The sequence below is a fragment of the Pezoporus occidentalis genome, unplaced genomic scaffold (assembly GCF_034315485.1).
Source record: "Pezoporus occidentalis ecotype Australia unplaced genomic scaffold, CSIRO_AGI_Poc_V1 ctg4, whole genome shotgun sequence".
In the NCBI taxonomy this organism is placed as follows: domain Eukaryota; kingdom Metazoa; phylum Chordata; class Aves; order Psittaciformes; family Psittacidae; genus Pezoporus; species Pezoporus occidentalis.
The window spans coordinates 18,397,500-18,421,648 of record NW_026915724.1 but is presented as its reverse complement, the minus strand read 5'-3'; the positions used below and the strand labels follow the sequence as shown (position 1 = coordinate 18,421,648).

The 24,149-nt window shown below is 41.0% G+C and overlaps 1 protein-coding gene across 3 annotated transcripts; it reads left to right on the top strand.

The window, feature by feature from the left end:
* Nucleotides 1-90: 90 nt before the first annotated feature.
* On the top strand, nt 91-21,600 carry THOC1 (THO complex subunit 1). 3 transcript variants are annotated; one of them, XM_062632875.1, is made up of 22 exons: nt 91-238; nt 1,091-1,164; nt 1,271-1,331; nt 2,043-2,109; nt 3,209-3,327; nt 4,495-4,543; nt 5,061-5,156; nt 5,466-5,548; nt 6,047-6,120; nt 6,706-6,814; nt 7,985-8,116; nt 9,224-9,324; nt 10,560-10,626; nt 10,810-10,860; nt 11,450-11,520; nt 12,393-12,416; nt 12,824-12,919; nt 13,812-13,877; nt 17,273-17,356; nt 17,586-17,733; nt 19,126-19,204; nt 21,136-21,600. In XM_062632875.1, the coding sequence occupies exons 1-22, from the start codon at nt 191-193 to the stop codon at nt 21,429-21,431; spliced, it is 1,995 nt and encodes a 664-aa protein (XP_062488859.1). In that variant the 5' UTR covers nt 91-190; the 3' UTR covers nt 21,432-21,600. The 3 variants fall into 3 exon arrangements, with proteins under 3 accessions (XP_062488859.1, XP_062488860.1, XP_062488861.1); XM_062632876.1 differs by lacking the exon at nt 12,393-12,416; XM_062632877.1 differs by lacking the exon at nt 19,126-19,204 and having other exon boundaries at nt 21,136-21,223.
* Nucleotides 21,601-24,149: the final 2,549 nt, after the last annotated feature.

The window sequence follows — 24,149 nt, the reverse complement described above, 5'->3', positions numbered from 1 at the left end:
CAGCACCCCAACGGCCGCCGGAACAGCCACGTCCCGCGCATGCGCTCAGGCCCCGGCTGACCGCTAGGGGGCACGGCGGGGGAGGAGTAGGGAGGTGGGGCGTCGGCAGGATGTACGCAGAGGTGTCGGGCGGGAGGGGGGAAGTATGGCGTCATTGGCGGGCGGCGCGGAGCGTCGGTGAGCCGGAGGGATGTCGCCGCCGCTCTTCAGCCTGCCTGAGGCGCGGCACCGCTTCACGGTGAGCCCGGCCGGGCCCATTAGACACCCTCGTTTGGTATCGGGTGGGAGGGTCACTGCGTCTGCGCTCCCGTGAAGGGTTCCGCCTCAGCGGCCGCGCCGCACCGGCCGGGCCCGGTGCTGGGCCCGCAGGCCCGGGTCTCCTTTAACGAGCGTTCAGTGTAGCGGAAATAAAGCTGTATACGTTTTAGGGCAGGGTTTCATACTTGCCCAGCTCAGCCCAACAAAAGGAGGATCAGCTGTTTGGTTAGCTAATATTAATGTGAAATAAATTAATGCATAACTCCCGCAGCAAAACGTCCGTTGCTTATTATGCTTGTCTCTTGTGCCTCTGCTGAATGATGCTTTTCCGTGTCAGGAGCAGGTGGGGCTGGATGTGTGCGCAGGCTTCTGGAGGCCACCGTTTGTGGCCCGGTTTGTTAAACAGAGGGGTTAGGCTTGCACAGGGGTGTTTGAGGCGTAGACGCCTGGTGCTGTAAGATTGATTTCATTACAAGATACAGTAATTTTTATACCAGCTTTTTATCAGGAGTCATGTCCCAGGCTGCCATAAGCTACCTGTAAGGCAGGTGAAATTGGGGCGGCAGGTGGGAACACAGTTGAGGCTGTTGTAGATGCAGTGTCGGTTGCAGCAGTGTATTCGTCTGTGTTTTGCTTCACCACACTGTTAGCCCAGATTTGGGGTGTGATGTGCTGCTAGCTCACGTCTAATTTCCTAGGCACTTCTTATTTGCTGTATGGAGTCTGGCAAACAGATTCCTTGGTATTTCTGTCCGGTGTCAAATAGAGGAAGGAGGAGATCTGTCTGGTTTTGTACTGGTTTTGTAAGCTTGCTTTCTTTACATCTTGGTAGACATCCACCAGAGAGGCCTTGAATGTCAAAAGTATCAAGCCATTATTGAGTGCATTTAACCAGATTCCTGGGAGGTAAGTAAATGCTGCTTGGTTTTAAAAGGTGCCTATTCAGGTACCTTTTTAGTAATCTTTACCTTAGTAGTTGTTATTAACTGATATGGAATGTTTGCATTTGCAGTGAAAATGAAAAGAAGTGTACCTTGGATCAAGCTTTTAGAGTTATTGTAGAAGAAGAAATAGTAAGTACTTTAAACTGCTACAGCTTATTTCTTGATAAAGCTCAAATTTCTGTTTGCAAGTTAATGTATTAATAGCAGCCTATTTTAGTATAAGAACATACTGTGTATAAAAACATGCATTATGTAAGAGTTACCTAATTATGGTATAATATAGATGATTAAAGGAGGTTGGTAGGTTGGACAGAATGGCAGTATTTTATGGATACCACAGCATAGCAAGAGCTGCTGATTTAGCCTTTTCCAGCAGTTTTTTTGTAATTCTCATGAAAGTCTGCTATTTAAAATTCTAGTTCATAAATATGCATTATTCTGCAGCTGTACATTTAAGGATGGGGTGGAGTGGGTTATCTATTACTAACATGTAACAAAGCTGCCTGTCAACTAAAAAGAATGATGAAAAGAATCAAACACTGGTTTTTATTGGTATTGCTTGAATGAAGGCTGAATGTGGTATGCTAATTTTCAGAGGTAAATGACTCTACACAGTAGATATTGTAGGGTCTTTAGCAGTTAGAAGCAGTTAGGAAATGTTGCTCACTCAATAAAATCTTCATCATGTTAACTGACATGTCTGATTTAATAGATAGAAGTTTTGGGAAGTTGAACGTCAGTATTTGTTTTAAGTATGCCTAGTTGGAAGCAAGGATTTTAGTTTAGTTAGATGTATTTAAGTCAGCATAACCAAAGTGTAACACTGTCTTGTTTGTTTAGATAAACAAAGCTCCATGTGAAAATCTCCTGGCAATTATTTCTCTTGCTATTAATGGAGTCACAGAAGGTGAGCATCTTTCTCTCAAATTTGTTGGCAGTTTTAGGGACCAATTAGGGGAATTTTAAAATCCTAATTTTTGTAAGTTATCTGCAGCAGTTAGCTTTGGTAATATGTGGCCCTTACACTAGCGGTTATGAAGTCTGTTCCATGAGAGGAATGACTTCTAATTAAATTCAGGTGTATGTGTAACATTTGGGTTGTTTTGTTGTTTTTTTTTAATAGAGGAAGATGCATGGGTTTAGTTGAAACATAATTAGCATTTTCTGTCTTTGTCCATCACTGTAAAATGCACAGAAGTCTCCCATCATTTTAGAGATGAGACCACTGAGGCAGAGAGGTTAAATGACCTGTAGGTTTCTCTTGTCAGTTGCTGGCAGAGCCAGAAATAACTCTTCCTGGATATCTCTGTTCAGATTGTATCTGTCAGTACAGGACCGGTTTTTAGATACTTGAATACATTTGTATAACTGCCCTTTCTGTCAGAAATCAATGTTCTGGCCTCTTCTGAAGAGGCTTTTGCAATCTTCCCTTTGTTTATTTGTTCATATGATGCATCAAGTACTTGTTTGTTTTAATAAGTACAGCTCAACTACATATGTGTTTTATGAACTGTAGAATAACAAGACCGGTGATTATAAGGAATTCAGACATTGCCTAACTACAGAGCGTGGGTAGACTGCCTTGGTGCACTGCTTTAGTGGTGCTTTACATGAAGAAAAAACTTGGACTTCATGGGCGTGTGTAGTGTAACTAACTGTGGACTTAGAAGTCTGAAGGAGTTAGTTCACTTGCAGTCTGCAAAAAGATGTGATGTTGTTTCTGACTTTGAGGTGTTTACAACAGTTATTCTTTATTACTTGTTTTATATTAATGCAAGGCTCTTGTAAAGCTCATCTGCATGTATGCACATCCAGAAATAGCTTTACTGGAAGTTCACACTTTAGCCTAAGCTTTTTATTTTTTTTTTTCTTCTGTTAGGATTTGTAAAAACCCAGGAGAACTTTTTTCTTCTTTTTTATTTTAACATCATGTCTCTCAGCTACCATGCATCTTTATTGCATTTCAGTTCAACTTCACTTAATAAAATGTTCCCTATTCCTCATAGGTATCTGCACTGCATCAACACCTTTTGTGCTTCTGGGAGATGTTCTGGATTGCCTGCCCTTGGATCAGTGTGACAGAATTTTCACTTTTGTGGAGAAGAATGTTGCTACATGGAAATCGGTAGGTATTTGTTCAAAATGTGATATAGTTGTACCAGAACTTCTGTCCACCTGAATGATTTTTGCAAACAGATTTTAACTGTCTTTCTATCTGCTTCTGTTAAAATAGCAGCATTCATCACATTTTGTTTCAAGGCTTAAATTTCTGGGCAGCAGAGGTCAGAAAATTAATAATTAAAAAAAAGTCATAATTGCTTTATTTCCAACTGCTTTTTTTTTCTTTTACACTATACAGATTTTGTTGCACTAGAAATAATGCACAATTTGCATGAGTAGCTTCTCTGTTGACTTACTATTCAGCTTCTTCCTCAGAGCTGAAGGAGATTCTTCCACCTCTTACCTGAGAGGGGCAGAGCTCTTCTTGGTCACTTTCTTAATGAGCTTTCCCTCACAGGACTATAGCAAAAGTGAATATGTTGCCCTAGAATATTTCTGCTCTTGAGGAGCAATCAGTTTTGAGGCCCATGTGAGGGTTTTATGCTCTTGCTGTGCCATGGTGCTATAGCAGGAGAATTGCTGCTGCAGCCACTGTTAATTAAAGAGGGAATTCCAGGTCTCAGACAGAAGTCCTAACCTGCCAGCATTTTATTCCAAGATGATAAGAAACCTTGGATCTCGGTATCCTTGGTTTGCTCTTTGTCAGTAGTGCCAGGAATGCAACTCTATAGGTAACAGTTGAAAATCACTCAATTTTCTCTGATTTCTTAACCAGGACTACTTCCCATAGGCATTTATTCAGGGTGTTCTGTTTCAGCTAGTATTGTGTCTCCTGGTATATTCACAAACTCCCATTTCTTTCTTCTGCTGCCAGGTTACTGGTACTATTAATACTCTTATTACTCTTGCACGGAATAATAAAAGCAATGAGTAAAAATTAGTGTGTTCCAGAAAAGAAAGCAGGTGCTGCTCCTGCAGTTCACTGTCACATGGGGGTTTTCTGTATGGAAACTGGATTTAAACGTTGTGGCTTATGCTTTCTTGGAATTTATGGGACTGTTTCTTTTACGTTGCCTTTTCATGAAACCCGCTTCTTATTTAAAGGAAGATTCTAATTTAGAGGCAATAGTAGGAATGACTCATACTTACTCATGGCTTGTGAGTGAATGAAAATCCACTCAAGAAAGTTTTGTGACCTGCTAATGAGCTAAATACCTTTACTCCATTTCAGAATACATTTTACTCTGCAGGAAAAAACTACTTGCTACGAATGTGCAATGGTGAGTTTTTCAGGATGGTAGTTTTTCAGGGGGGTGGTCAGGAATTAAAGAAATCCCTATCTTAGCAAATAGAAGAAAGTTTAATAATTTGATTTACTCTCAGATGCATTCAATAAGTCATCAACTTAAAAGGTAGATCACACAGCAGATATTCTTGAGTATTGCTGGTTAATGTAAAAGTTGTTCTGACCTTGAGGGAACCTCTTCATCAGTAGAGGTTCTTAAGAACATCTGAGAAATATTCCGCAGCAATGATAAGGCCCATACCAAATGCTGATTTGAGTAGAATTCATTTGAACTTATTTTCTGTTGCTGTTGAAGGTGTTGGGAAAATTGGTAGAATGCATTTGGAAAAAATATGGCCAATCTGAGAAAATTACTAGTGTTTAAATTTACAAATCTTGGTTTCCTTTCATTACCTATGTAGTTCATGTGATTAGCAAGTCTTAAATTCTAGCATGTGAGAAATTAGAAGAGGAAAAAACACTAACGTTCTTTACATTTTTATAATATTTAGACCTCCTAAGAAGATTATCTAAGTCACAAAACACAGTCTTCTGTGGAAGAATTCAGCTGTTCTTGGCTAGATTATTTCCGCTTTCAGAAAAGTCAGGTGAGAATTTTTTGCATTGCATTACACTTAAGATCTAACAAAGACTAAATATGCTAAATCTTCTAACTTTATGATGGTAGCAGACAAATCCAGTTGGAGGAAGTCAGTTTGCAATTGTATCTTAGTTCTTGTCTCTACCTTAAATATTGTAAGTATCCTTCATTTGTTGTGATGTAAACACAGGTTTTAAATGCTGTTTCTGAGAATTTAATATCAGCATCTCATAAAACAACTAACTGTATTAATAGACTTGCATATGATTGCATATCAACTTCACAGCTTCTAAGACTGGCCCTTTGTTTTTCACAGGACTTAACTTGCAGAGCCAGTTTAACCTGGAAAATGTTACTGTCTTCAATACCAATGAACATGAGAGCACTCTAGGACAGAAGGTGAAAATTCCTGTGCCATTTTTCATTCATTCTGCAGAAAACCTGTTAGGCTGTTCACACAAAAACATGCTCATGTGCTTAGTAATCAGAACTGTATGTTCATTATTTGGTTGTTGCTCTCCTAGACCAAGCTGCTGATTCTGGAAATAGGCATGGTACATTAAACTGTGCAGACTTTGATGGGGAAAAAAGGTGATCTGATTGTGAGGGATAAGCACTGTCACTGCCTGTACTAAGTGTTCCCCACAGTGTATGGAGGATAGAGCTGTCCTTTCGGCTTTTTCCAAGAGAAGTCAGGCTACAATTGCAAAGAGTAGTAAGGTGCTAAAACAGGAATTTGTTACGTGTTTTACTGGAATAATATTTTAGAGATTTTTTGAAGTACCAGCTTAAGCTTTCTGATCTGAAGTGTAATAGAATGTTTAAAATAAGACTGTGAGAACTGCATGCAAATAACAGTGGCATTAGTATAAGTCTTACATTATTTTTTCCTATTAGCACACCGAGGAGAGAGAAGAAGGAATGGATGTAGAAGAAGGTGAAATGGGAGATGATGAAGCACCAACAAGTTGGTGAGCTTGCAACAGTTTTAAAAGTTGAGAGAAAACTTTCCAAAGTGAAAGTAAAGAGCTGTTTGGGAAATATCCTTAAATGTTGTGCTTGGAATTCTGCTTGTCTCCTGCCTGCTTAAGATTAGCTACAACCTAGCAGTGTCTTAATCTGTTTAAGTGGAGTTGCCTGGAAGAGAAAGAAATAAGCAGATCTTTTGTTTGAAAAAGTTGCATACCCAGACTGAGAAGCACTGCTATTCTCTTTGGCAGTTTTTCCAGTTACCTTGACAAATCTTGTTCTGGTAAGATGTAATCAGTACATGCTATATATGCTTTTAGGAGAAAAAGCTGTGCTCCCCTTCATTACCCAGATAGTGAAAAACTCCTAAAATCCCTTTTTCTGTTTTTGCTTTAATGGTAAGAAAATACAGTACTGGATTGAAAACTCCTTTAGGGACAAATTCTGAATTACACATTTCTCTGTTAGGGCTCAGTATTGTCTGTATTTCACTTAAAAAAGTGAATCATATTTTCTGTGATTGCAGGTTCCTGAGTAGACTCTAATTTAACACATTGCTTTCATTTTATTTTTTCTTTTTCCCCCAGTTCCATTCCAATAGATTATAACCTGTATAGAAAATTCTGGTCACTTCAAGATTATTTTAGAAATCCTGTGCAGTGCTATGAGAAGGTCTCATGGAAAACTTTTCTTAAGGTAATACTGAGTTCATGCTTTCAGTCATTAGGCCTAATTAAAAAAATCACCATTTACACAAGTAGGCGAGCGAGTGCATGAGGATAGAACACTTCAAATGCTTATGCCATTGACAAATAATAGTGCAAGAGAAAATGCATTTTGGTGTTTTCTGAAGTGAGCCTTTGACAGTGCACAGTATCAAGATGTACAGTAGATCTCCTAAAAGACTTCTGTAATTCAATAACAGACTTCATATGTTGCAACAATGCCAGAAGTAACTTTTTTTGTGATTAACTGCAAAAAGCAGAACTTGTTTGGGTTTGTTGTTCTGCTCCCCAAGAAGATAAATGGTCCTACCTAGTCCGAAATCTTAGTTTTGAATAGTCATATTGATCCCAGTCAGATCCTAAAGAGGGTAGGTGCCTAATGAAGCAAAGAGAAGAGAATGTCCATTCAGCCAGCTGTTTCAGTTTTGCTTAGTATGAATGTTGAGGGTGGTTTATTGCTAAGCTGCTGTTTCTTCACAATTTGCCGCTCAATATTTACTAAATAAGAAGCCTGAGATTTTTTTTTGATCTTCATTCTCTGTGTGCTGGTAATAAAATGTAACATCTGCTCAGACTTCCTAATATAAATCTAGTCAGTGAGGTCTACATTTTCAGCTTTGGGGCAGGGAACGCAACAAAAGCCCCAACATGTGGTACCGAGAAACTGAGCAAAGCCAGGCTTAATTCTTTCAGCTGAAAGTTTTATCTCATTGCACCTTTAGGGCTCTGAACTGAATTTAAGAGCAGCGCTTCAAATTTAACTCTCATGTCTGTACGTTTTTCTGTATATATTCTGAACAGCTTAAACTGCGTTTAATATAGCACTGTTGTCATGTGGACCTTTTTCTCTTCTAACACCTATACAGCAAAGCAGTTGTGTACTGTTCACAATCCATAACATTGTTTTTCTTAGCATATTTTAAGTGCTCCAAATGATTAGATGCTCTGAAATGATAAATAATGCTTTCACTGTCATTTGTGGAGGCCAGAGAAGCCCTGTGTATTGGTGACAAATGGGTTGTTTCAACTAGCTGTTAGCAAGTTTAAAAATGATTTTACTTGCTTGGCACTAAGTCTAGTGTAGTTCTCTAACTACAGGGCTTTTATATTATTTTCAATGTGGTAAATAACTGTTTTATAGTACTCAGAAGAAGTTTTGGCTGTTTTCAAAAGTTACAAACTGGACGACACTCAGGCTTCCCGAAAAAAGTTGGAAGAACTAAAAACAGGAGGAGAACATGTATATTTTGCAAAGTTCTTAACTAGTGAAAAGGTATGTGATTTCTTTTCTCATAATCCCAGACTAGTTGAGGTTGGAAGGAACTGCTGTCTAGTTAAACCTCTCTGCTCAAAGCTCTCAGCCAGAGCATGTTAATCAGCACTGCATCCAGCTGGGTTTTGAATGTCTGTACAGATGGAGACTCCACGGTTTCTCTGAATATCCCATTACATTGTTTGATTACTTTATGTAGATTTATTGTATTCTTTTTCGTTTGATTCTTTTTGTGTATTGCCTCTGTTAATTGATGATTCATGAACTCCTGTTTCTGGAATAGGATTCTGCAGTAAAGCTGACCTGTTTATTGCATTTAATTTGTGTTGTTACATGTTAGGGTTTTATTGCTTTTAGAATTACATTTCCAAAACTTGGCTGATGTGCTGTTTTCTGCCTCATAATGGCCTTGTTTAAAATTGCTTTGAAAAAGATGTTAAGAGGTTTTAATTCTGTTAATGTTGAGTTAAAAATGCAGTGCTCTGTTGGATTTAATCCTGAAATTGTTGTCTTCATTTTGGAATAATATGTAACTTTAACTTTTAATTGCATGCATTAGTAGATGACAGCAAGTTGTGGTGCAGCATGAATTTTTCTGGGATAGAAGAGTAGGTAAATTCATCAAAATCCTTTGACATGTGTATTTACAGTTTTAAAATAACGTAGTAGAGAAAAAACAGAACCAGTTGCTTAATTAACACCCAGCAGTCAAAGGCTTTCTTCAGAGAATCTTCAAATGTTCGCTTTGTGTGATTTACCATGCTGCAGCACACAGGGTAGAAACCAAACAGTGTATCACTGTGTCTTGATGAGAGTGAATGCTTCCGTGATAGCCAAATCCTGATGTTGTAGGCAGTAGTTCATAGGGAAAGGGAGGAAGCTGTCTTTCAGCTTGCTGAAATATTGGAGTATTTGGTTTTCCAAATTCTGGTTCAGTTCAAAGTGAAGCGCTGTCCTGAAAACATATGTGATATTAAATAGAGCTTCTGTAATGACTTGCCATCGTCTTGTAAATTTACTCTCTCTAGAGTTTACCAGAAAAAATTTGTTGGACTTTTTGCTTTTGTGTGTCTAGTGTCTTTAATGTATAATTCTTCTTTCGTTTAGCTGATGGATTTACAGCTGAGTGACAGTAACTTTCGCCGTCACATCTTGTTGCAGTACTTAATACTATTTCAGTACCTAAAAGGACAGGTGAAATTTAAAAGGTAATGTGGAAATATTTTGTGTTTTGGGGATGGGGAGCTAAAAACTTCGAGATATCTCAAAATATTTTAAAAGAGTTTGTCTACTTGTTCTAAGGTTCTTGTGAAACCTGCAGAGCCTTGCATTGAGGCAGGATGTGGCTGAAATTATTTTACAGCAGGTCTCATTCTTGCCTTTCTCTGCTCCTCTGCGTGATTCTTTCTGTTCTCTTCTCTTGCTGGGGCTTTAGTGCTTGTTAGACTTGTGCAAATTTGTGCAGTTTACTCAGCAAAAAACCAATCTGTTCATCTTTGCAGAGTTAGTTTTCTGCCAAATTGATGAGTATAGTGGGGTATCAGAGAGGTGGGGGCCATGAAAGCTTGGTTAAGGTGAGTGCCAGCCATGAGAGGGAAGAAGTCTTTCTTCTGCATATCCGTGATCATGTTTGTATTCGCTATTTAAGATACCTAGTGCTTCATTAAAAGCTGGTTGGTGTTATGTTGCTTTTGAATGCTCTAAAGGGAATGTTGATGGTTATGTTTCAAATTGATTCTTCTTGGACCAGTGGAAAACAAAGATTAGATTCTCATCTGGTTGGGTTTTTTATGTGTTTAAAAAAGTTCTGGTCTCAGCTTGGGAGTGAAGTGGGCCATGTTGGATTTATTTCTGTGTTCTTTTCACTTCTGATCACTGATTGCATTATAATTCTGGGTGTACCAAGCGACTTGTTTAATGACTTCAGGTTGTGCTATGTAGATTTTACGCTTTGAGTTATTCAAGGTGTGTGTTCTGTATACAGCTGGTAGATTAGTTTGTTTCTTTTACTATGATTTGTCTACAGTACAACCAGCTTTAGCTGGGGTTAGAAGAGTTGGGTTGTTTTGGGGTTTTTATTTTAAATCTTTTCATTGTGCACACTTGCTGTGCTTTGGTCCCAACATCAAGATGTGATCTTGAGTTGTGCAAATGGACTTCCTATTGGATGAAGCTGAAAATTGAAATAATATTCCACAAGCACATCTGGTTAACTCCACAAACTACTAGTAAGTGGTCAGTCCACGGGACCAGACCAGACCACATTCAGAGTACTTTCTTCAGAACCTCTCTAACACCACTCAGAAAGTGTGTAGTGTAAATGTGGTGTCCTCAGTGTTATTTTGATGTGCAGTAAACTCTTCAATTATTATTTTTTTTTTTTTAAGTAAGCTGATTTAATGACACCTCTTTTTTTTTTTTTTTCTCCCCCCACCAATTCCAGTTCAAACTATGTTCTTACAGATGAGCAGTCACTTTGGATTGAAGATACTACGAAAGCGGTTTACCAGGTTGGTAGAGTAGGTACTTCTATAAAAATTGCATGAAGGAATATCTAGCATGTAATATTGTATCAAGCACCTTTTTGAAGCAGTAGCCATGATTTTCTTTGTGTTTTTTTTTTTTTTTTCCTATGTATTCTGCTACAAATCCAATGCAAAAAGTTAACTTTTTTTTCTCCCTCCCAATTGTAGCTTCTTTCAGAAAATCCTCCAGATGGGGAAAGATTCTCGAAGATGGTAGAAGTAAGTACTTCAGTGCCTGTCTGAACCAATCTATGTCTTGCATAAATTAGCTTTTGGGGCACATATGTAGTAATTGAGAGAAGTTCTATCTCATCTCAGTAAAAAATATAACATCTTTTTATTTTAGTCATATTTTTCCCATGTTTTTATTAATGTGCTTTTCCTTCTCCTGGGGACAAGTGGAAATGTGCATATATGTGCTTGGCTGCCTATAGGAGAGAGTGGTCATTGAAACTCCTTTGCAGAAAGGAGTGTTGTGCCCAAAGACATGGAAGTAAAACGCAAGTGAAGTTAAAAACAAAACTGTGTGTTGTCTTGCTTTCCTATTTTCTTTTAGTTCAGTTGCATCTATTTTCTTGTTTAGAGAAGAAGAAATAAAGCCTTTCCCACAGTTATTGAAGAGAGAAGATAAGCTTTTTGGAATAAATTAAAGCCTCTGTTTAAGATTATACTGATGACTTTCAAATTAGTGACTGAAATACACTGTAACAAAATTTTCCCCTTCATTTTAGTAGCTCTGTTAAAAACTTTGGGTTCAATTCTGAAGGTTATTATGACCCTAATAATGTGCAATATTATGTTTCTGCAGCATATATTAAATACTGAAGAAAACTGGAACTCATGGAAAAATGAGGGCTGCCCAAGCTTTGTCAAAGAAAGGTAACTATTATGAAGTAATATGATTATTATTGTATAAGTAATAATAATGCAAATGATGAAGTAATGCCTGCTGTTTGTTTGAAATGATGGTTCAGCTTTAGAGTATGTACCCACAGTGTATATGACCATTAATGATTCACACAAATTTAAGATCTGTTTAGGTGGATTTCCCTTCTGTGTGTGCAGAAGGCTCTTAGTTTTCTGCCAAAAAGTCTTAAGGCTTCATTATGTCAGTGAAGATGTGGTTATGAATGTATGAAGTTTCAGGAGAGCATTCCTCACTGTCTCATGGCAACATGTTGTTCCCTTAATGCCAAGCATCCAATGACTGAGGCACGCCCTAGCTTTCAGACACTGGTGCCTGACTTGCCCATACATCACTTTGGATTGCCGCTAGCAAAGCTTTTAGCAGTATGGCTTTGGTGGGGCAGCAGAACTGGAGTTTTGTGTAACAGTTCTCCTCTTATGCCGTTTAGTTACTGGGCTTACCACTTGGTGGTGATCACTTACCTACCTCAAAGGAAATTATGATTAGGTGGCTTTCACCACTGAAAGGTTTGCTGTGTAATTAGTTACCAGCTACTGGCAAAACTTACACTCTGACTCTATATGTCTATTTGACTGTTGTGAGGTGGTGACCAAACATTCCTCTTCATCCTCCTTCAGTCTGCACTATAGGCTCTTTGTGGTAATGAACATCTGGGGCATGATCTCATTGCGCATTTCCTTTTGTGGAGAGATCAGGTGGAGCCACCTCCTCACGATTTTAACTGATTGTGAAAAAGGGAGGGGGGCTGTGAGAAGAGCGAAATGACTGTTGCAGAGTCAATTATGAAATTTGACTTTTATAAATGTTCTGTCTCCTTCTTTAGATCTCAGCCAGAGTTTCAGCTTGGGTAGGTCTTACCCTCACTTCAGTGGTCTGGGATCTCCATTCTCTGATCCCATGAAATCAGGTGCACCTGGGGGAAAAGAACTTGCAATCATAGAGCAGATGATCCCAGCAGCAGGGTAGATCATTCTTAGTATGTGCTGCTGGCAGAAACGTGATTTACTACTTTTTCTGTATCGGGACTCTGATAGACCTTTCAGTTTGTGAGTGAACTAATTTTGGTGTCTGGTAAATTTCTTTCCTTATCCCTACTTTACCTTCTCTCTCCTCTCACCCCCACCTCCTTCCACTAGAATCTCAGTCCTTCTGAATACTTCCATTATAATTTTAACTGGGTACCATCTGAAATGGCTTGATTTTGTTCTTTAAATATCATTGGTTTGATGCTAAAGAGCATCCTTTTTCCTGTAGGCCTCCTGATTCTAAGCCAATGAGGCCTGTGAGAAAGAGGCCAGCTCCAGAGGACTTCTTGGGAAAAGGACCAAATAAAAAAATCCTTATGGGGAAGTATGTTGGATTTTTTTTTTTGTTACAGGTTTCGGTTGGTTGGTTGGTTTTGGGGGGGGGGGGGGGTTGACACTGTATGTTTTTCTAGTCAGTAATTTTCAAACTTCCTCCTTTTGGAACTGCCAGGAAAGAACAGCCATGGAATATGTAATTCTTTTAAAACTCACAGTAGGCTTCCTTTCCTTATAATCGTCTCTTGTAGATCCCTTTTAAATAGTCTGTAATTTACAGACTGAAAATCCATTGTTTTCACTTGTTTGGATCAGTTTCATTATTTCTGTCCTCTTTATGTTTTTGCTTAAAATGTTTCTGTGCCATGGGTTTTAAAATAACACCCACTGATAATCTTATCCCTAGGGCAAAGCTGTCTCCTTGATAGGCCCTCTCTAACAAAAGTGCCATTCACACTCAGTGCTGTACCTTCTCACTTCCTTCTTTTGGAGAAATTACAGTCTAATTATTGTAACAGTTCACCTAGCCTAGATGTAGAAATTTTGACCTTGAGTTTCAAGACTACTGAGTGTTTAGTAAAATATCCCTTCAGAAAAAGATAATGATAAATTATTTCACATTTATCAAAACAGTATGGCCTGGCCTTAGCTGGCTTGGAAAGAGAGTTTGTTACTGTTGCTGACCACAGATCAGCAGGAGATTCTAACAGAAATTTAATGCGTAATTTTCCTTGTATGCAACCTCAGATAAGATTTCTGTCACTTCTGCTAATTCCTAATATGTATTATCACAAGGTTTGTATAGTATGCTTTATTATAAAGGCCCTGAGGTGAAAATTTCTGTAGTATTGTTTCATGTGTCCGTCTGTGGTGAATGATGGAACATTAAGTGATAGAAGGATGAATGGGAGTTTGACATGTGTTTATGCTTCTCTTTTCAGTGAGGAACTGACCCGCCTTTGGAATTTATGTCCTGATAACATGGAAGCTTGTAAATCGGAGAGTAGGTAGGTAAAAAATGGTATGTCATTCTCTAATTGTCTAATGCTAACTTTCAGTACTCTACTTACACAGGAAATTACAATCATTACAAAATTGGCATAAGGAAAGCATGTAGGATGGTCTTATATGGTATGCCATTTCACTGTGTGTGTTGGAGAGGAGTTGGTTTATGAATCTTTGTCTTGAAATCTCCTTAAAGTTTTCATCACTAGTGTTTAATCTTGGAATCTCCTTACGTTTTCTTCATTACTGTTTATGCTGTCAGTAATTTTCATTGCTTAGTAAAGTAAAAGAAGCTGAAAAACAGATGGAAACTCCCATTTTGTAGAGCATGATTGTCTGATTAATTACCTTATATAATAAAGGAAGGTTGCCAAGTGTGGCTGTAATGAAGTTAGCATGCTATTTGGCTGTGTTTTCCGAAGAGGCATGTGCTTTGAACAATACTGGATGAGAGGAAATCAGTTAGCAAGCATTGTTTTGGTGCATACTCGATCTACTAGTGGTGCAGATGTAGAAAAATACAATTATTGTTTATCCCTTCTGCTTGCACAATTGTAGGAAATACTGAAAATGTACTTTGCTGTGTAACTTTATTTGTTATAAATAGCATAATCCTTTCTTGTGCAGACGTGATACCTAATACGAAAATTTGGAAAAGGAAGGGGACAGTTCCCAAAGAGAGCTTTGCTTGTAGTGGCTGTAAAGGCTGGGTGCCTGGGGAGGGGTGCCAGCTGTGCTGGTGTCGTGAGTGGAGGAATTGCTTTTGCAGAGGTTGGGAACTGTGCAGAGGAAGTGCCCTCCTTTCTTGTGAGGCTGGGATGTGCAGGAAGGCCTCTGACAGGATACTTGCATTTACTAGGCCAAGGACTAAAGGTGGAGTTGTGTCTGGAAGGCAAGCTTTTATTCCCTGTGCACAATTGTATTGTGCTGCAACTTCTTCAAGTAAATAAATAAATAAAACTAAACAAAGGGAGATAAACCAAGACGGTGCATGCCACGGTAAACAGGAAAGAGAAGATCCACGGGGGTCTGGATTTGATTCTAAGCTCTGTTACAGACTTTGGGACAGAATATAGTCAAGTGACTAACTTTTTGCTTTGGTTCCTCATGCCTTCATTCAAATGGGATAATCCTTCCTTGTCATCTTTTTAGATAGCTGTTTGTGGGATAATATAGCAGGATTCAAACTAAATGGGTTATCAAGCTGCTTGCTTCGGTTCCACTAGTCAGTGATACAGCTACACTTAAACATGCATGACGCAATGCTTCCCTGGCCAAAACAAGATTTTCACAACAAAATTAAAGTGAATTTGTAGACCAGTGTGCTTCTTTCCATGCCCCAAATGATTATAAGGTTCACTTGTAGAAGCAGCTGTGCCTCTGTCAAACATTTAAGGAAAACCAGAGATCATTATGAGCTTGCTTTGTGCCACTGACAATCTTGGCTTACAGTAACCTACAGCTCTTGAGTAATGTGTTTCTTGCTTGCAGTCTTCAAAGCAGCAAATCCTGATCATTGTGAATATTATTTGGTGGGGTTTTTTTTAGGTCATGGTTGCTTATGTACTGGTTTGAATAGCTTTCAGAAGCAACCTTTAGCTGTTCTGAGAGCAGAAACATCAGTCAGCTCTTTAATATGTCCCATATGAACCATAAATATTGTCTTTTAAGTCACGGAAGAGCTGAGGTCGGAAGGGACCTCTAGAGTTCACCTAGTCCACCTCTTGTTCACAGCAGGGTCAACCAGAGCGAGTTGCCTAGGGTCTTTGCCAGTCAGGTTTCAAGCATCTCTCTGAGTGGAAAATCCACAGCCTTCCTGGGCAGCCCATTTCAGTGTTTGATCACCCTCACAGAAAAGTTGGGGGATTTTTTCTACTGCTGAACTGGAATTTCCCGTATTTCAGTTTGTGCCAGCTGCTGTTTGTACTTCCACTGGGTAGCATCCAGCCTGACTCTTTGTTCCTTATTGCCCACATGGGCTATTTACTGCCTCTGAGCCCTGTCTTCTCCAGTGTAAACAGTCCTGGCTCCCTCACCCTCTTCTTGGATGTTAGATGATCCTGTCCATGCACAGCCTTTTGCATTGACCCATATGCCAGAACTGGACCCAGCACTCCAGATATATGTTGCCAGTGCTGAGTAGAAGGGAAGGATCCTTTTGCTTGACCTACTGATAACCCTCTTGTCAATGCAACCCAGGGTGCTGCTGGCCTTCTTTGCCAGAAGGTGCATTGCTGGCCCATGTTCATGGTGGTGTCCACCAATACCTCTTCTAAAAGCTGCTTTCCAGATAGTCAGTCCCCAGGCTGTGCTGGTGCCTGTGGTTGTTCCTCCCCAGGGCCAGAAATTGTCATTTCCCTTTCTTGAACTTCATGAGATTCCTGTTGAGGTCCCTCTGAATGGCAGCACAACCCTCTGGTCTGTCAGCCACTCCTTCCATTTCTACACTGCAAACTTGCTGAGGGTGCACTCTGTCCCATCATCAGTAGGTCAGTAATGAAGGTGCTAAATAATAACTGGTCCCAGAATCGAACTAGTGACAGGTCTTGACCTCATGCTATTGATCACATCTCTCTGAGCCCAGGAGCTCAGAGGCTTTTCAGTCCATTTCAAATAAGTTATTTCTCCTTACACCTGTAGCCTTTGGATCTGTATTGACTGTACATTAACTGAAGTACCTTCAGCAGAAGGTGTAAGGGTCATCGTTAAGGAAGTCGGGGAGCCACTAAGATGGAATAATTAAGTGTAACATTAAGCTGCCTTTTGTTTTTCCCCCTCTAAAATTAATGATTGAAATTACTAAAATTAGTAATTGAAATTGTGGAGTAATGGTAATGTAGTTTTCTCTGGTAGCAGATGACATTGAAATAGGGGGTGAGGGTTGATGAGGCTGATGTTTTACTTGTCCTGTGAAATTGCACAAAACAACCCCTTTGGGGTCTTGAGCACTTGTGAGCTGTGCAAGCGGCAGCATGTTTCTGACACAGCCAGTCAGTTGTTACAGGTGATTTTATAAAAGTCTCCTTTTCGTGTTGCCACAATTCTTGTTTTGGGTCCCATTGTCCTTTTTCACCAAATGCCACTGACATGTTCGTGTCACTTTTTGGTATGACAGAAGGTTTAAAGGCACACGACACACAGTGCTAGTGACCGCTGGTACGCTTCAGTGGCTATAATCAGCAAATAATTTCATAGCCGATTTTATATCGGCAGTCATGTTATAGCAACGCATATTGAACAGATTCTTTGCTTATTTGCAGTTGTTGAATTTGAGTAGAATGGGTTGGTTTTTTTTTTCCTTCAGTTGATAAGCTTGAGATGTGTATGAAGGAATTCAAAACCAGCTACTTTAGAGTAGATTGTGAGGCGTATTAAGCTCCTTAATTTTCTTTTCCAGGGAATATATGCCAACGTTGGAGGAATTTTTTGAAGAAGCTATTGAACAAGCAGACCCTGAAAACATGGTTGAAAATAAGTATAAGTACGTGAATCTTTGTTGTGTCTCACTTCATCTTGATCTCTTTCATGTATGGATCGGTAAAAGAAAACAGACTGTTCTCTGCATTACTAATATCTGTGCAGGACTCAAGTCATGTACAAAAAACGCCTAAGTTTGGACAGAATTATATTGATTAGTAAATGCCACAGATCGTTTTCTGTGCTTTTCTAGATGCCAGACTGTTGCCAACCAAGCCTGTATTTTATTGTAGGGCTGTGAACAACTCTAACTATGGCTGGAGAGCACTGAGGCTTCTAGCACGCAGAAGTCCCCACTTCTTCCAGCCAACAAACCAGCAATTCAAGAGTTTACCTGAATATCTAGAAAACATGGTAATCAAATTAGCCAAGGAGCTGCCTGTAAGTAATACTATCCTACAATAATAAATGCTGAATTCATTTGACATCCTGCCTGTCTCTCTGCAGTCCATTTGGTACATGGGAGGGAAGGGAGAGAAAAAAACAGAAAAAAAAACATGTATGCTAAAGTAAAACTTTCAAATAAAATTGGTCTGATCTGTGAAGATCCCAGTAAAACCAAACTAAGCAACATTGACTAACCGAGTAAGTGCTGAGCTCTGCCTTGTACTCTGGAAAGCCAGCTGTGGCAGTCCAATTTGTAGGCAGGAATACATTTGTACCCCGTGACTTGGGTTCCGTGTTGCAGCACACACAGAAGGTGTAGCTGGCGTCACTGCTCATGCGTGTTGGTGACTGTGGTTCCTGGGATGGCAGTAAAAGGGGCAGGGCATGCACTGAGCGTTACCACAGCTTTACAGCAGGGTTCTCTACCAGAGCTCTTCTATGAGTTCCCTGACTTCTAAACTATCTAAGGAGAAACAGACCTTGTGGAGCTGTAAATGTAAAGTGTTGACCCTTTGCATGTTCAGCAGTGCAGATTTGAGGCCAGGGAGGGGTCCTTCAGCTCTTACACACAATGATAAGAGAAACAGCTGGAGAAGGGAGCGTTTTCTAAACCTTTGAGTTAGCGCACGAGCCAGCAGTTCCTTGTGGATTGAATCTGTGCTTCCATATCCAAGACCTTCCTTGTTTGCAGTGTGGAACTACTAAGGTGTAAAGGTTGGATTGCCTTTTTGTTTGTTCAGCTATCACAGTTTACTAGATGCTAATAGCAGTTTTAGTTTTATTGGGAGGGGAAAGCTGTTTAATGTATTAAGGTAGCACTTGGTGCAGTATTCCTCATGGTGCAGCTGGCATGTTCCAAATGTTACAGCAAGAAACAGATACATAGATAGGGCCTGTGACTGAAACATATGCAAAGAGGAAGTCAGTGTTCAACAGCTAAATTGAAGTTTGCATATTTGTTTGCCACTTTTAAGAAGCTTGAAAGTACAGAAAACTGAGGAATTCCTGAGGGAGGAATAAAATTAATGAAGAACAATGACTTTTGAAAAATACACTTATCAGTAGTGGTTTCACAGGAAGTTCTTCATTTGTTTTTTTATTAAGTAATAAAGGTAGGTGTGCAATGCTTAGTTGTAGTTGTTATGAAAAGGAGAGAATCCTGTGAAGTCGGTGGATGCTTTAACTAGGTTTTTTAGTTAATACTAAGCTTTATTAGAACGCTTGTTACTGGTGGCTGGTATATGGGAGACTCTGGGGGATCCTTAGTTCTCATGTGGAATCATCTCAGATTTTCCATTCTACCACACATTCCAGACAGTCATAGAGCTGTAAAATTTCTCTTTAAACACAAAATTCATCCAGTGATGTTTAGTTCTTTCATTGTAGCCTCCTTCTGAAGAAATAAAAACAGGCGAGGATGAAGATGAGGAAGATAATGATGCTTTATTAAAGGAAAACAATGAAAGTAAGATATGCATGTTCTCCATGTTTGCAGTAGCTCTCTTGCTGTGTGTTGTAGAAGCTGTTTTAACAGTCAGCGCTTCTGACTTAACCAGCATTCATACCACAAAGCGCAGCCTTCCCAGGGCACGGGGTACCCATAGCAACCTCTGGGTCTCATGGCCTGCAGTGCTGAAAGCATCTGACTAGTTGAAGTTGGATTAGCCTTTTAATCTGGAGCCTCTTCCACCTTTTCTGCTACATGGTGGTGTTTACAGTGTTAGTAGGTGTATATAGCTAAAATGCCAGCATTGCTGTGTAAAAACCTACCTTGAGTGTTCCATGACCTGCTTCCTTGTTCTTTCTGCCCTTTAATTGCCACAGATAAGTGCCTCTCTCCAGCCCTACTGGAGTGGGTGGTTATGGAGCTTTCAGTAACGGATATATTCCAACTCTGAGATTTTTACGTCCTCTTCATTTAAAATAACTTAAAGGCAAAAGCTGCTCTGTTAGAAGAGCAGCCTTCCTGACAAACTTCATCTCTTGTTCATTCTTCTCCATAAACCACTCCTTCCATTTTGTCTCTTGCCTGTAACCCTGGTACGTTGTACTCCTGTAAGTGTCCTTCACTGTCTCCTGTGTCTGTGGATCTGCCTCCCTCCATCCTCACTCCTGCCTTCATCTCACAGCACATTCTCTCTTGTGTGTTACATCTCTCTGTGCCAGCTCTTGTATCCAGCATGGGCAGGTAGGATATGCAGAGCAGGGAAGCCACACTCTGGCCACCACTGTCAATTTTGCTGAAAGATTTTTTCTGTGAGTGACAAAGCCTCCCGTGGGCCTTTGTGAATCTCTGTTCTGTCTCCCTTTTACATCCAGCAGCTGGCCTTTTCCACAGTCTTCTTGACAATAGCGGGGAAGTTTCCAACTCTTCAGCATAACGCTGCCTGAGCAAACAAACTGCACAGCTTTACTGCATGGAACTTACATCTTTCTTTAAACCTTGCCATAAAGCAAAGATGGCAAAGCTGTGGTCCTCTGCGCTTAGAAATAAGGGAAGCGAGCAGAGTGCTTTTGTTGTTTTGTTGTTTGTGATCTTCCATTCCTTCTCCTTGATGCAGTGAGGTTTAGTTCAGATAAATGGCACTGGAGAGAGCTGAAACTTCCACTCCACGCCAGCTGCCTCTTCAGGTTGGGATTAACTTAAATGCAATTAACTAATTCAGCCTTGAGGGCTTCTTCTTTTAAGGTGTGAAGCAAACATAGGTGGTAAGCCATAGGCTGTAGACCTAAGCTATAAATGTGCAAACCCCCCTGTGTAATCACTGCAGCACTTTGCTGTTCAGCAGAGCACAGTATTCCATGGTTTTATCTACATGCCAGAATGACAGAGAATTCCTTAAAAGTACTGACTGTGTATTAAAGCTACTACTGTCCTGTTCACAGTCTTGCTGTTAACAAGAGCATGAGGCTTCAGTAACAGTTAAAGGGAAGCAAGCTGTTCTTACCTGGGTTAGCACTGAGCAAAGTGACTGAAAGAAGTCTGAGAGACAATTAAATGTTAAAAACCACTCTGTATTTTAATATTATAGTTGACTCATGTATTGAAACTTGCAGGCTGCCTATCAGAATCCTGGGTTTCATTTGGAGGAGGTGGTTCTGATCTACATAAGGCTTTAGAAATTCTCTCAATCAAATGGGAGATAACATAAACCCCCAAATATTCTTTGTCACAGGCAATAAGGAATGTTCCTTTTGAAACCCAGGTAATACAGCTGTAAAAATCCATCTGTTCTCAGAGCCCATGAGTAGTTTTAACAGCTGAAGGAAAGGTGTAAGTCATCTGTTTGTTAGTAAGTAAATAGGGGATTTAAACCAGGGCAGATAGGGAAGATGAATTTGCAGTATCTGGAGCCGTTCCCTGTCTCTCACTGATTCTTTCTCTTGTTTCCCCAGGTCCAGATGTGCAGCGGGACAAAGCCATGACGGGCGATCAGATCGAGGCAGTTGCGAACAGGCTTGGGGAGCAGTGGAAGACCTTGGCCCCCTACTTGGAAATGAAAGATGCTGACATCCGGCAGATCGAGTCAGACAGTGAGGACATGAAGATGAGAGCCAAGCAGCTGCTGGTCGCCTGGCAGGACCAGGAGGGTGCCCATGCCACCCCTGAGAACCTGCTTCTGGCACTGAACAAAGCTGGGTTAGGTGACCTTGCAGAAAGCCTGAGCAACGACACCGAGAGTGGCAGCTAACTCATTCCAGCTGCTGCTCAACCCTGTTTGGTTGGGGGGGGTGTTACTTGTTATGGTGGTTGTCATTATCATCAATTGTGACTGTTTCGGTTAATGATTCCTGTTGTTGCTAGGTAACAGATTTTTAACAGGCATCTGGTGGTCAGTAAAAGATAAAACTTTTTAATAATGTGTTGAGTTGTGCAGACTTGCTGAGAGAAGGGTTAGTCACCCTGGTGCAGGAATAAGAAGCTTCATCTTGGCTGGTGGAAGGGTGAAAGGGAGGGTGGGAAGTCAGGCAGCTTTCTGTGCAGCCATCAGCAAAGCTTGGGTCACTCCAGCTGGATGGAGCAATTGATGGTCTCTGTGACCACTGTCCCTGTGCAGTTTCTCAGAGCATGGACCTGTGAGCCAGCATTTTGGGGTGGTTGATGCTGTAGACCATCATAGTGTACCTGCTTGTGAGTGATTCAACCTTGAGAAAACAAGGTGGTGGGGGAGACTCGAGTCACAGTGTGCACTTCCTGTGAAGCACCAGTGTCCTTAGCAGGGTGCATGTTCAACCTGCTTCCTTTCTGAAGGACTGGTTCTTTCTGGACCTTGATGGTTGATAATGGGGGGGTTTCCATGCTTGTGTGCATTAGCAGTTACTAACTTCAGTCTCTGGATGTGTTTGGCTGTGTAGGAACACCCCCAGTACTTTCTTTGTCCCAGTTCACTGTGAAGTGACAATGGGTTCCATTTTAAGGATATGTCTACCTATTTATGGGTACAAGCTGTTGTTTGTAGCTGGATCTGTTTTCCCTCAAAAAGCAGGAGGTTTTTATGGTGCTAAGCAGTAGCTAGCTACAACTTGAGTCATGGCTGCTGCTTGTAGAATTTGTGTCATTCAGTGAAATCTCTCCAATTGCCAAGTGTGTGGAAAACTACATATCCCAGAACTTTTCCCCCTATAGTATTGTTTCAGTTATTAAATTATACCTGTGAATTGCTGGGGTGGTTGGCTACTGGCTGGGAGGCAAGTTCCTGCCTGCAGAGCCATTGAGGAGAACTTTGTGCCTGCTCCCCCCACTTTGGATGTATTAGGAATTTGATTATTGGGTACAGAAGTGGAAGTTGGAACAGGCTGATAGATGGGACATTGTTGGAAACTACTGAGCTGTGGTGAGACCCCAGCTGGAGTATTGAGTTCAGCTCTGGGGCCCCCAGAGGGATGTGGACCTGTTGGAGCGAATCTGTGGTGAGTCTAGGAAATAACACAGCCCAAGTCTTGCCTCCCGCTACAGGTAGGGTTTGGTAGAAGGTACAGAATGGAACATTTCAATTAAGGGACTTGACCTTGAACTGAGGTGCATGGGGAATTACTAATGGCTCTTGGGCATGGCAACCTGCCACCTTGATCTTGGAAAGCTGCAGCTGGGGATGACCACCACAGTGAGCATGACTGCAGGAAGCCATGTGCAGCGAGTTACATTCTTGATGCTTCAGGCATGAGCCACCACCTTGGTGCTCACAGTCGAGGCAAGAGACCTGGGCACTGAGCTGTCCCCCTGGTTTAGCTTTGTTCAAGGCCAGGCTGGATAAGGCTTTGAGCAGCCTGGTCTAGTGGGAGGTGTCCCTGGCCATGGCAGGGGGTTGTTTTGCGCAGAAGGCTCGCTCGAGCTGCCAACAGGAGCTTTAAGAGACAACAGTGACCACAGGACCACAACTAGGACATAGTTCCACAAATCAGCAACCGGGCATGATTCCCTTAGCTCCTTAACAGGAACCAGAAGCAGCATTATAAACAGATGTGTCCGTGCCATTTCTGTGGGGAACAGAGGAACAGGCCAGTACTGCAATGGGGCTTCCTCAGTGTCTGGAGCTGCCTTTAAGCATCATGCAACTTCTTTAAAATCCACCCTTGGGCTTTTGGTGCGCTCCTGGGGCATCTGTGCAGTGGTGAACACAGTGCAAGAACCAAAACTACCTGGGGAGCCATGGCTGGCGCCATGTCCCCAGGGGAGGGTGAAAGCTGGGTGCTTTCTCAGCAAGGAACTCCCCATGCTGTCACTGCTAATGAACATACAAGTGAAGGTATTTCATGTGAGTATGGACTGGCTCACCCACAAGGGTCTGGGACACATTAAAAATCAGATCCTCAGTTGCTGGCCTAGTGCTTTTCTGGCTCTGGCCAACACTGAAATGCTTTTTTAACTGCAATCTCCCACTAGCCTACAGCTGCTGCATTCCTATGCAGTAACTGCAGCAGTTACTCTAAGTAAGCATAGCCCAAGTTAGCCACCAAACTAAACTACTTAGCAAAGAATTATAGAATCAACTAGGCTGGAAAAGACCTTCAAGCCCAAACCTTACACCCCAGGACTGCCAGGTCCACCACTAAACCATGTTACTGAAGGAGTCATCTCATCTTACTTCCAGGGACAGTGATCCCACCGCTTCCCTGGGCAGCCTGTTCTAATACCAAATCACCCTTCTGATGAAGAAATTTTAATTCCTATCCAGTCTAAACCTCCACTGCCACAGCTTGGGGCCATTACCTCTTGTCCTGTTACTCGGGAAAAGAGACCAGCCACCTCCTCACTGTGTCCTCATTTCAGATAGTTGTAGAGCAGTGAGAGCCAAAGGACAGGAGATAAATCCTACAGCTTAAACACCAGTGGCTTTATCACAAGGCTACTTCCAGACATGCATCAGTGGTGGCCCAGGGAGTGAAAACAAACACATACTGACTATATC